We start from the raw sequence: 12,730 nt of genomic DNA, 5'->3' as shown, positions 1-12,730 counted from the left end.
AGGAATTAGCCATTACGTCATGAATTTCAGTTTTTCAGGACAAAAATATCATGAGTTGTCCTGAAGTTAAATTTTTTAGTTTAAAATTTCATGACAAAATAAGTATTGGCTAGTCTCTAAACAGCATACCTGAGAATGACTATTTGTGCACTTGCCCCCATTTGGTTCCTAGTACCTTGTCTGTTGGATTGGACAGTGAACACCCATTACAAAAAGAAATTTAGCACATGGCTCTTAAAGTTAATTAATGTTTGGGATCTTTATACAAATAGCCGGCCAGAGTGACTGTCGAAGCTCCAGTAGGTAGACACTCCCTTCTCAGAGAACCGTACATGAGACTTCCGCCTCATACGGCTCCGTCCCAAGCTTCCGTCGTCGGCCTTGGTATTAAACCATTTATCTATGCATGTATTTTCAGCCTGGACTGACAAATCTTTTGCTTCTCGGGTGTTGTTTTACTTTTTTAGTCTATATACATAAATTATTCACTAATTATATATAATTTTTCCATATTATATATGGATGAATTATACATTTATTATATATATGTAGGATACTTTTAATCTAAGGGGTTGGGTGGATACTTATATATGCTACAATATAAACTTATGTACCCCTCTTAGAGGATTATCCTTAATTGTATTTTTATATAGATAATTATCAATTGTACACCAAGTAATGTATTAGACTCTAATCTTCTAAAATGATGCAAAATCTCGTTCTAAAATGATATATATTGATGTTTTATTTTTTTGGTTTCGGAAAATTAGTAATACTCAAATGTTTAATTAGTAGGCATTTGGAATGGGATAGAGCAACTACCGAGCAGCATATCAGCATCAATTAACAAACTGATCATAAATTCTAGTGAAGTGAACGCCAAGATATGAATTCTCCACCACCTCTTATCTTCTCAAATGATTTTTTTAACGTTCTTTTTAGGTACTCTTCAAAATAATTATACGACCAATTAATTACTTATAAGTTATAACAAACATGGTCCCTCCTTCTAAGTTCTTCTTTTCATATATAAATTAAATCCAACCATCAAATGACAAGACCAGATTTCCTCATCAACTTGATATTAATTGCAGTTGGATTTAGTCATAGTTTCTATATTTACTCTACAATAGTGAAGAGAAGCTAAGTATTTGGATTTTTGACGAGAAAAAATGGAAAGAGAAGGAGAACTGGTGGTGCGGGGACGTGTAGAGATTGACACGAGACAGCCTTTTCGATCTGTGAAGGAGGCGATCATGTTATTTGGAGAAAAGTTTTTGGCTGAAGAAATTTATGCAAAACAGCTTAAAGAGGTTCGTTCTTCTCTTTTTTAGCAGCTGCTTCTTCTGTACCTAAGATTTTTTCATAAGTCGTGTCAACATTTAAAAAGGTGAACAAATGAATAAATCACGATAATATTATCTATATATATATATATATCTAGTACTAAATTTTTTTGATGAAGCGGAGTCTCGTGACACCTCTTAGAGCAATGCATACCCACTACTGATCACATGCAGTTCATCATATCATAGATTTTTGTGTTGTCGATGCATGTCCCAGTATTTTCTCGACATTTAAATATGGATTTAAGTTATATATACTTACAATATAAATATTATTTAATATAATTAATGTAGTTTAACATATTATAGTAGGTTCGTTTATCAGGTTATCAATTAATATTTGTCAAAAAATTTCCTTTAATTTTATCTTTTAAGTGACCTAGTCTGTATAAATATTTTTCAAATAGATGTCCGTGGAGTTTAAACTCTTAAACATAGCATATAGAAAACAGTTGCTTTTGTTATTTTTTTTTCATTTTTTTTTTAGTGCAAACCTACTGAAAAGACATACTCCAATTATAGGATGCCAATTAAAATTGCGAGGTTTTGCATGAATTTAATAGCTTGTTTTACCAAGCTTCTCCCAAGCCAAAAAATATTTTTTTTAAAAGTGATTTTTCTTCAAAATTGAAGTGTTTGACCAAGCTTTTAAAAGAAAAAAAAAGTAATTTTGAGTAAAATACACCGTAGAAGCACTTTTTAAAAGTTTGTCCAAATACTAATTGCTGCTCAGAAGAGCTTTTGAAATTAATTAGTCAAACACTAACTGCTTTTCACCAAAAGTACTTTAGAGGAAAGCAGTTCTAAAAATAAACTGATTTAGAAGCTTGGCGAAAGAGGCTATAAATCACATATAATATTGTGTTTGGCTAGCTGCATCTGACAAAGAAGTTATATGAAGAATATTAGTAACAACATGATCTTAGTATCGAAATTAAAAAATGGTCAATTGGCTGGGCTTACAATGTGATCACCTTAGCTGTTTTGTCAGGTGCAGACCAAGGCAAGTGGTGGACAAAACCAGCCAAGAATTGAATTACCAGTGACAATTGAGCTTGAAGAGACAAAGCAAAACCTCCAAAAATCAAAAGAAGAAGGAACATTTATGGCACATTGTCTTCAATCTCTAAAAGAAGAGCTAGAACTGACAAAAAGAGAGATACAACAATTGAAGACAAGAGAACTGAAGCAGAAAGTAGCGTTAGGCGCGGATCCTGAGATTGAAGATCTCAAATTCATTGAGAACTCGTCGTCATCCAAAGTTGAATTAAGAACACAATTTCAAGAGTATGATGATGAGATTGAATTTCAGAAAAAAAAGTCTGTTAAGTTTGCTAGTACCCCTTTACTCACTAGGATCATTAATGTGGAGAGTACTAGCCCTTCACAACTTAAGAAAAAGTTGAAGAAAAAACCTTTAATTCCTTTGTTTGGTGGATTGTTTTCCAAGAAGAAAGGGAAAGGAAATCAAGTAAACCAATATTCATGAAATCCCATTTTAAAATTGAAATTTTGTGGCCCTTTTGAATTAAGAGAATGGTAGAGGTCTCAAAAAGATTTTACCATTGGATTTGGCTGTTAAATCAAATAAGTTGTCTTCTTATTAGCAACTCTTTATTGCTGTATTTCTATTATCACTTTTAGCACGGCCCAAAAACTGTAGCAAAAAAAGTATAAAATTTGTATAATTTTCGTATACAATGTCATTTCCCTATTTCTTTAATCTAGAAAGAGAATGCCTGTAATTAGTTCAATATTCTTAGATATGCAAAATATAGTACACACGGACGATGTGTGTGTATATATATATATTGATTGAGATTATCAGCATTGTTGTTCATTATTGAAAAATCTACTATTACTAATGCAGAATAGCTTATTTCTTACAGTTTCACTTGGTTTCTATATGGCAAAAATTCTTTTTTTTTCCCTTCCTTTTTCCTTCTGGTAATGGCACAAACTCAGTGAAACGTCTCCTTTTCCGTGGCTTATTTAGATAATAAATCCTTAGATGAAACATGATAATAGAATACAAACTATGTAGAGATTAATGAGAAAGATGGCGCCAGTGAGACATAATTAGCCTTCTTACTTGAAACCTAAGAAGGCTAAGCAAATCATACTACAAAATCTTTCAGAAAACGATGACATTTGCTTTCACCAGGAAAACAGACACTTCAATTTTATATATCAGATGATGCTAGCAGCCCAGAATAAGCTGCGAAACCAGGCTACCCCAAACAAGTCTCAAGTTAATACAGATTGCAATATAAATCTTTTAAGTGTATTTGGAAGAAACGGTTAATGAGAAAATAGATAACATACTGATAGTATTCTCTCATGTACTCAGTCTCCTGAAGTAAAACCGGAGAGACGATCAATTTACACCATATTGATTAATCTACCTCATTTGGTTGCCCACCAAGACTACACACAACATGATAAAAAAGATAGAGGAGGATACCAACGTATCTTGTGAAGCTACAACAAGCTCAAGCCGGTTATAACTGAAGTGCTATGCAACGCTAACAGGTTGAGCTGGCACGTCTCTCTCAGTCTTGCACCTGCACAGGCAAAAGTATATAGATGTCACGACATAAATATAATATATTGAAAATCAGATGGTTGGAGATCAAGATTGGGAACAAAATCAATATTTCCCTTCAAGTTTTCTAAGCTCCATTTGCCTCTCTGCCTATATAGCTCAACTGATGTAGTTAAGTCAACAACCCTCAACTGCTTCCCTCCCTCTACTCCGACAGCGGTGACCCTTTTCGAGCATTAACTTTAATGTGATTGAAAAACCTTATATTTATTCAGAAAAAAGAAAATGTGATTGAAAAGACCATCATCACAATGAGACTACAAGGCAGTATGAAATGCCAAATGCAGTTTTTCTTTAAATGCTTATGTCCCTTGATTAAAAAGACACTACAACTAGAATCCTTTCATTTATGTGCCGGAATAGAGAGAAATTTGGCAGGAAAGTGGAAGAGACCTTTTGGAGTGAACATATTCAAAGGTGCTCTGCTGAGGGTTTACCAACATTTGCTCACTACTGGTTCACAAAATTCTGAATAAAATAGCCCCCCAGTGATAAGAGCGCAACACATGATGTGTGCATAGGCACATATCACAGATTCGACCTTGCGGCAGACAAAAGTCGGCTATTTAAGAGAAAACGGGTAGAGGGGCGGGCCCATTATCCACCGAGTTTCAAACCGTGTGCCAGTGGTCCTCGGAGATTTCTACTTTACAAAAAGAATCTGAATAAAGTACCAGGAGCATACCTATTACAATTTGATCGAGATGCATAATTATGATTATTGCAATTTGTGCACATCCAGTCCCCATCACGCCATTGCTTTGCCCTGATAAACACATGCATGATGCAACAGCACAACTTCTTAAAAATGTTGTAAAGAATGATTGCTAGCACTGCACTTAGATGCTATGTTGTGCGGACTCTTTATTTTAGCCGCTGCACCCGTGTCAACACGATACTACTACTGGTAAGGGTGTGGGATTCGTATCGGGTGTGGTCATTTGAGATCGGGTACTTTGACCACAATCTATGGACATATTTGAGGAAAAATTGAATTTTAGCCGCTGCTTGCTAGTATCTAGTGCCTACAACTTGAGAAATTCCCAAAATGAAAGATTGAATTATTGGCTGCACTCCACAACCGATAACGTTTTCACAGAATATTTCTCATAATTTAGGATATTTTTATAGATCTATTTTTAGAATTTTGAATTATTTTTTAGCCGAATCTCCGCACCCGTATCCGTACCTAAATCCATACTCCCAAATCTTAAAATTTAGATTATGAAGGATGACTTCTAGATCCGCACCCGGATCGGATACCCGCACCTGAGTCCGAGCAACATAGCTTAGATGTAGACCACGACTTATTTCATCCCAGAGCTCTTCATATTGTGTTATCAGTTTGTAGTTGGTTTGGCGGTTCAAGTGTGACAATACAGATTCAGATACATGTTTGATGACATAGTGTAAACAAAAGTTTGATGTATTTTTAATGGGTAACTGCCACGACTGTATATCCTCATCTTTTCCAGTCACCTTTATTTTTAATGGGTAATTGCCACGACTGTCTATACAGTAGTGATATTAAGGTCAGCTATACAAAAGGTGCTTAGTGACAGTAATGCACCGGCGAAAATGTACAACAAAGGTTTTTAATATTATAGTTCCTTAATCCTCGAAGTCCTGATGTCACTTCCTGAACATTGAAAGAGAGGGATATTATCTTTTTTTTTTGGGGGGGGGGGGGGGGGGGGAGATAAAGGAGAGGGATATTATCTTATGAATGTTACATTACTATTTTCCAAAGTAAATAATCCTAGGTGATAGTCTTTTTACAGAATAAATGGGCAGCATCTTCTGTTGCCTCCACTAGTCAGTCTAATAACCCAGAAGCAAGAGTTTATAATAAAAAATACATTACCCTTTGCCAAGAAGTGTGGGCGCTGCTGGTACATGAGGAACCTGCAGGTTGACTTGCAAAGGAAGCACCATTGAGTTTCCACTAGGGAAGGTCGTTGATATACCATTTAGTTGATTTCCAACTGAACCCACCATTCTCTCTGCTCCAGGATAGCCTTGCTGATACCCAAACGTCTGAGGGTTCAAATAAGAGGGTGTGAAAGTGTTAACCGAAAATTCACAACGAGAACTTTCCAGACATCAATAAAAGAAGATGGATCCATACATGCCCTGCATTCAGCCTCTTGTTATCCCAGTCATGAACAAGTTCCTCAGATGCTAATCGCTTTGTCCCAAGAGCTTCATTGTGAGAGGGAAGACAGAGGAGAACATACTAGTTCAGTTACACAATCAGATTACTGGACTAAAAGCAAACATGAGCAGGTAAAAAGAGTGAAACACAATTTTCTTCCCAAAAAGAGGTAGCAAAACGGAAAGGGAGAATGAAATAAGTTATGAGTACATTCAAAAATATTAGAGGCTCTAGCAACCAATATCTTGAGAATCATGACCCAAATTAGGATCTCAGGGGTAATTAATATCAGATTGCGGGATAGCATGATCCTAGTTTAAAGAATTAAAGAAAAAAGACAATGACCATTTATCTTAACTTGAATAACTCCTTCAGTTCAGTATGAATCTGTATTAAACCCCAACTATGAAAGACTAGCTTAAAATATACAGCAACTCACAACAAAAAACTCTGAGAGTTTTTAGAAATTTTCCTTTCTTTTCTTAACGAGTAAAAAAGTAGAAAGTTTCAGACAAATAGAGAAAGAAAACTAAGGGCAATGACTAAGTGGCTTATTGATGAGGTATAGCATTTGTTATCTAAAAGGTGAAATATTGCTGGAATTTGTAAAGTAAAACTGGTAAATTGGGAAGGCCGTGAAGGTAGTAAGATTTGTAGGTTTTGTGATCCTTCTTGACATTGGATACCATTTTAAATGATTCCATATATCCTAAACAATTGATTCTTGCCATCTTTGAGCTCTAGTTCGACCTTACCACCTGGAAAAATTTGATGAACTCGAACTGTAGGATAGCATGATAACTGGGTAAGTCCAAGCACTTGACTACATTATGCAATCATTCCAAAGTTACCTAAAGATTAAGGAGTCATTTGGTTCGGAGATAAGTTATGCATGGATTAGTTATTGCAGGGATCACTATGCAGTGAATAGTTCCTTTTGAATGTTTGGTTGGTATAAGAATTAGTACACATTATATAATTTGAAAGAACAGTCAGAAACAGAGAGAATCTTCACGAAAAAGTAACCAGCAAATGAGAGAAATTCAGATTGCTGATGAAGTTATAATGGTTAAAGACAACCAATTGTGTTGAAGGATTATAGAAATTCACTTTGCTCACTTTTAGTTTACTTTGAGTTGTCAACAGTTAACATTGAACGAAGAAGTTTTCAAGATTCTTTAAAGTGTGATCAAGTCCATGCTAAAAAATTTGATGAGGGTAATATTGACATTTGATAGTTTAACCCATGTATTAGTTAATACACGTATTCTTATTCCATATTCTACCAAGCATAAAATAATGCATAGATTTCCTCATAATTTTATACGTTTATTATGTAGAAGAAAACACTACCCAAACATTGTATAAGCTATGCTGGATTTTATACCAAGATTAGTTTTTCTTAAAAGACCAACCAAACAACGTATAAATCTAGTTATACCCTGATTAATCCATCCAACCACCAAACCAAACGAGCCCTTGTAGTGGTATAGGGTACGTAGTACCTAAGACCAGACGTTCTAATTGCCTAAATTCTATGGTATGAGAAAGAACCTTTGTCATCAAAACATATACACAAGTATTTCTTTTGATGATTAAGTAACAATTGAAAAAGAAGGCATCATTTGATATGTCAAACGATTAGAGGATTGGATGATGATTGAGTAATGATCAATTCAGAAAGGATTTCAGCAGAAGATAAGATACTTTTCACAAAAAGTATCTTTCATCCCATTATGTTACAACACAGGAATTTTTCTCTTTTAATAAAAGTTCAGTCCAGAACCTCACAGATTTTTCCATCAAAAGTAAAAAGTAAATTAAATTGGAAGCCCTTGCTCAATACATATTTTGAACATATAGGTTCCAAGGATTTGGTAGGAACTCAAAAGCAACCGGGGAAACTTAGCCAGCTACAAAGTCGAAATACTAAATAAGAGTTCTGCAAGGACAGTGACTGAAGCATTGTGGTTTTTTTTTTTGTGAAAAGGTATAAGCCTTGTGATCTATACTCATTTAATGGAAGACCAAAAAAAAAGATTTTTGCTATGCAAACCTGTCATAGGGGTGCTGACAAGAGAAGATGATGAAGCTGGAGGTGCAGCAGCATTGCATTTTTTGCACTACAAGAGCAGATGTACATCCACATGAAACCGCCACAAAAAAGTGTCTTTTCATATATTGAAAGTACTGTATTCAATGTTCTGTTTGGTAATACCTGAGCTCGAGAAGAGTAGTTGTGAAAGCCACAACTGCAGAGCCAGTCGCCATTACGCCATCCATTTGGAACTGGAAGCAGTTGATTCGCTTGGCTTCCATATGGAAATCCAGGAGTGCTGTTATCAACTGAAGACCAAGTAGAAGCTTGCAGCAGTCTATACCGATCAGAAGGATGGCTTTCGTATTTACCAGCCTCCCCTAAAGACCAGTTAGAGCTCAAGGGAAGTTGCTGCTGGAGAGCTCCATTTCCTAACAACCCAATGTTCAACTTTTGCTCGATTCCTAGTGCCCTGGCAAAATAATTTGGATGAGTTGGGATTGATGCTCCAGGGATTGCAATTGCTGGCATTGCTGCTACCTCCTTTGGTTGTCCACATTTTTTGCACTTTTCTCTCGAAGCATAATTGTTGTTAGTGCAACCTAATGGGGCATTCCCACACACACGCAATACACAACACACCCAGGAAGAGGAAACAAGCCGAGAATACGCACGCCAACCCGCCATCCAAGATGAAAAAAGACAGGAGAAAATATAAAAACCTCAACCTAACTGAAATCAGGTTTCTCATACAGCCTCACTTAGCAAATCAATCTTCCTTAGAATATGAGGAAATGCGGAAAGATTTCTACTAGTATTGGTTTATTTTGTTAATGAAAATCACTTTTATTCTGAAACAATTTAGTCCATCTGGAATTCCATAGTATGCCAATGACAACATTTAAGCTTATCACAGTTCACTTTATAGTCAATCTCATTGTTTGGCTTGTCTAGATCAGGTAATTAATTCCTGTCAAGAAACTAAGCCAGTGAAAGAATAATGCAATAAGCAAGCAGCTAGAGCTAAAAGTGGAAAATCCAACTTGATGAGAAGGATAAACTGTCGGTTTGGCAGAAGTGAAAAGAGACAAACAGTTCTAATCAGTTCGAGAATGCTACTTAGAGGGCTTATCCCCCAAAGAAAATCCTACTTAAAGGAAAAAACAATTTCATAGAGGGAAATAGAGATACAGTTGTTTATTCTTATTCTTAAACTAGAAACCAGTTTCAAGAAAGCCGGTTTCAAATGAAAAGATCGTGTAAATCAAATTTTTATACCACGGCCAATTTGAAGAAAAGCTTATCTTAAAGTGTCAGATTGGAAAAAACATTGATAAATACTTTCTTTTTCAGAAAAGACCATTGAATTCCACTCAATAATCATGAACTAATGTCAAGGAAGTCGATGCCGGATGATATGCAGAATTCCATACATACCATCAAAATACTTATAAAGAGATGTATGTATAAGATAGTTGACAATAATTTTTGATTGTTGTATAAGATAGTTGACAATTTGTAACTAGCACGTATAAAACTTCAATCATATTTACTTTGGTATTAGTTTCGAAAGAAGTACTGGCGTATTGGCGGAGCCAGAATTTCAACTTTATGTGTTCTGGATTTTAGAACGACGACTTAAAGTGCTAATAACTGGGTTGTAAATTTAATATTCCTACATATTTAATGAATTTCTTAACACAAATATACTATTTGAGCAAAAGCTAGTGGGTTCGACTGAACCCGTAGCAGGGCTTCTAGCTCCGCCCTTGATTTTTTATGGCACACTGAACATATTAAATCAAGTTCACCACTTAAAATGTCTTTCTTTAGGCACTTTGATGCTTAAAAACTACTTTCAATCAGCTAAGCCAAACTAGCTACCAATAAGTTCACTATAATTGGCGACTTAGCACAGTTAAACACATAGGAAGAATCATTTTTTTCCATTGAGAGTATGAATGAAAGAACAGACAAAAAGAAAACATAAAACACCAATAATAATTCGAAATGGTAAATACCGGTGCAGATCCAATCGCCAATACGAGGAAGCCACTTGGAATCAGAAGGAGTGTTGTTGTCAACAAGGAGACGCGGCTGTTTACATCTGTTGCAGAAACATCTGAATGCATAATTCCTATTGCCGCAACCACTACACACCCAATCTCCTTCTCTTCCCATTTTTCTCTGAGATTGTGCTGTTGTTATTGCGCAACACTTTCTGTGCAGGGGATATGCCTGCCCCATTTTGTTTTAGCGAGTGCCGGGGTCACGTGACTCTCGTCCTTTATATTCCGTTTACTCTTTTTGACCTTTTCAGAAAAGAAAACAAATTAAGGAGAACGTACTCCGCAACATTATTTTGTTCATTCTCAAATTTGAACCCAAAACTATAATTAACAATGATTTTTTTTTATTCACTTCACTATAATAGTTATTTTTCTTTATTTACATAATACTGAAATACAGTACATAAATACTTATGGGGTCATGGGTATGTGAATAGTGAAGTTCAGTATTCAAATAGGCAAAATACATAAGTTACCCCTCAATTATGGACCAAATCCCCATTACACACTTTTTACGGACAAAAATAACTCTACACACTCAACATTTTCAGAGTATGTCCAGTACACACTAATTTTATATTTAAGCATCTCAGAAAAAGTGAGGCATGTCACGCACCAATAATATAATGCCATGTGTCATTAATTTTAAAATAAAATAAATTAATATAAAATTATAAATATACCTCTTAATTATTCTCCTCCCATCTCTTTCTCTTCTCCTCCAAATTTCTATTGACGCTGTCCACCATAAAAACATCCACAATTATCACCTTCCGATTACAAAGCAAAATCAGAAACGCAAGTACATTAGTCATGACTTTGTGAGTCCAGATTCAAATCTAACACAGGAAATAGGATGCAAAACTCAAAACTCCATTAAAATTGGTTATGGCGAGATCCATGGCTGCTCGATTCACTCCGATAGAGCCAGTCAAATCTCGGCTTCTTTTGGCTCATCTCCTATATCCCTCAACCACCAAATTAATATCCTACCACATTAAATCTGTGTTCCTAAGTTGTTACTACTAAATTAAGATTCAAACTCAAATCTATAAAATTCTCTTATATAGATTCCTTATAACTTTTTTAATCAATTTCTTCCAAAGTCTTTTTATATTATTGTTATTCTTAAAATTTTGGACAGAAAAGATGGGAAAAATGGGTAGGGAAAAAGACAAAAATGGGGAAAGGGAGAAATGTCAGCAACGAACACATAGGGGAGGGGTTCTGGGGAAGAAGAACAGGGAGGGGGGTGGGTTAAAAATGAAGGAAAATAAAATATTTTTTAAAAAAGCAAAAATTAAAATTTTGACACGTGTCCTTTAAGTAAGAACTGGGACAAAAATTCTTCCGTTTAACGCGCTTATAATTTTTATTAAACACGTGTGTTGCCACATAGCAAGAGTAGTGTGTATTAGATACACTTTGAAAAGGTTAAGTGTGTAAAGTTATTTTCGTCCGCAAAAAGTGTGTAACATGGATTTGGTCCATAGGTAAGGTGGTAACTTATGCATTTTGCCATTCAAATACTATAAAGTGTGACAGTGTATCATGTGAAATATTAGTTCACATGTGCATGGTACCTTGCGGTACTACTTATACAGTGTAAGGCAAAATATGTTCATATTAAATACTCGCATAATAGAGCGACACGTGGAATCAGAGGCAAATGGAAAGTGAGACAGATGGAAATCAAGTCTGGGGCAGCAATCTCGTTTGTCCCCAAAGGGAATATTGCCCATAAAGACAAATAAATGCTTGCCACCCAGTAACATTCAATGGAAAATATTCTATAGCATTAAGTACATAGTCCGTTACAGAGAATATGGCATTCATAGCTTGTCGTTACATACTTTTCAATGGCCCTCATAATTGTCATTTAAGAGGGGCTTGATCCTAGGACCTTATTCCCTATGTGCAACTATAAATAGTGAGTTCAACAACCATTATAAGGAGGAGAATTTTTTGACAAATTCATGCTATATATTGTTCAAAATTTCAATAACATTTTGTTTCTTGCTTATCAATATTATTATTACTACCTTCGGAAGCTCTACTCCTGAAACCAAGCTATTTGTTGTCTTATCTCGATTTCAACGGTAAGTCTTACATTCTTATTTAATTTATTTATCATTTTGGGATCAAATCGATTCGCTTGTCTATTAACCACATATAAAATTAACTGTATCTTTTTACGGGTAAACAGTTTGGTGCCCACCGTGGGGCTTAGACAGTTGTATAATTGAGTTGATCCTTGCATCTATTACTAACCTGTTTGATTCTTTGTTTCTTAGCAAGAAATCATAAAAAAAAAAATAGGAGATAACGATGTCAACGTCGCACACAACGTTGAGTCCCAAGGAAATCAACCTCAACATGAAGACTCGATTAGTGATACCCATAACGAGGGGGATGAGGCCACGCCGGTCCACGACGGGCAATATCCACGACATGTTCGGGAGGTAACTCCCGATGATGCTGAAGACGAGCATGTCGCGAAAATAATAAGAATACTGA

The 12,730-nt window shown here is 35.4% G+C and overlaps 2 protein-coding genes across 5 annotated transcripts; one reads left to right on the top strand and one right to left on the bottom strand.

Annotated features, from left to right (window-relative positions):
- The first annotated feature begins 888 nt into the window (after positions 1–888).
- Positions 889–3,119, top strand: LOC104084465 (WEB family protein At2g17940-like). 3 transcript variants are annotated; one of them, XM_009588321.4, is made up of 2 exons: positions 889–1,313; positions 2,338–3,119. In XM_009588321.4, the coding sequence occupies exons 1-2, from the start codon at positions 1,173–1,175 to the stop codon at positions 2,833–2,835; spliced, it is 639 nt and encodes a 212-aa protein (XP_009586616.1). In that variant the 5' UTR covers positions 889–1,172; the 3' UTR covers positions 2,836–3,119. The 3 variants fall into 3 exon arrangements, with proteins under 3 accessions (XP_009586616.1, XP_009586615.1, XP_009586617.1); XM_009588320.4 differs by having other exon boundaries at positions 970–1,313; positions 2,326–2,956; XM_009588322.4 differs by having other exon boundaries at positions 1,040–1,313; positions 2,344–2,956.
- A 474-nt stretch (positions 3,120–3,593) lies between these two features.
- LOC104084464 (uncharacterized) lies at positions 3,594–10,406 on the bottom strand. Of its 2 annotated transcripts, none has more exons than XM_009588319.4 (7): positions 10,166–10,406; positions 8,325–8,746; positions 8,163–8,229; positions 6,080–6,153; positions 5,816–5,988; positions 4,637–4,717; positions 3,594–3,910 (listed from the first exon to the last, which is right to left on the bottom strand). In XM_009588319.4, exons 1-7 carry the CDS (start codon positions 10,389–10,391, stop codon positions 3,862–3,864), a joined length of 1,092 nt encoding a protein of 363 aa, XP_009586614.2. In that variant the 5' UTR covers positions 10,392–10,406; the 3' UTR covers positions 3,594–3,861. The 2 variants fall into 2 exon arrangements, with proteins under 2 accessions (XP_009586614.2, XP_018622276.1); XM_018766760.3 differs by having other exon boundaries at positions 8,325–8,711; positions 10,166–10,398.
- Between the last annotated feature and the right edge of the window lie 2,324 nt (positions 10,407–12,730).

The sequence above is a fragment of the Nicotiana tomentosiformis genome, chromosome 9 (genome assembly GCF_000390325.3).
Source record: "Nicotiana tomentosiformis chromosome 9, ASM39032v3, whole genome shotgun sequence".
NCBI lineage: Eukaryota > Viridiplantae > Streptophyta > Magnoliopsida > Solanales > Solanaceae > Nicotiana > Nicotiana tomentosiformis.
The sequence above is the reverse complement of the archived record's forward strand: the minus strand, read 5'-3'. Positions and strand labels throughout refer to the sequence as shown.

Bases quoted from the DNA above. Each gene is read 5' to 3' on its own strand.
- LOC104084465 (XM_009588320.4), top strand. From the start codon at position 1,173: ATGGAAAGAGAAGGAGAACTGGTGGTGCGGGGACGTGTAGAGATTGAC. The intron at 1,314-2,325 runs GTTCGTTCTTCT...TGATCACCTTAG, and splicing joins ATGCAAAACAGCTTAAAGAG to CTGTTTTGTCAGGTGCAGAC.
- LOC104084464 (XM_009588319.4), bottom strand. From the start codon at position 10,391: ATGGGGCAGGCATATCCCCTGCACAGAAAGTGTTGCGCAATAACAACA. The intron at 4,718-5,815 runs GTAATGTATTTT...TGTGTTTATCAG, and splicing joins CCCACACTTCTTGGCAAAGG to GGCAAAGCAATGGCGTGATG. The intron at 3,911-4,636 runs GTATGCTCCTGG...TTGCCTGTGCAG, and splicing joins TCTCGATCAAATTGTAATAG to GTGCAAGACTGAGAGAGACG.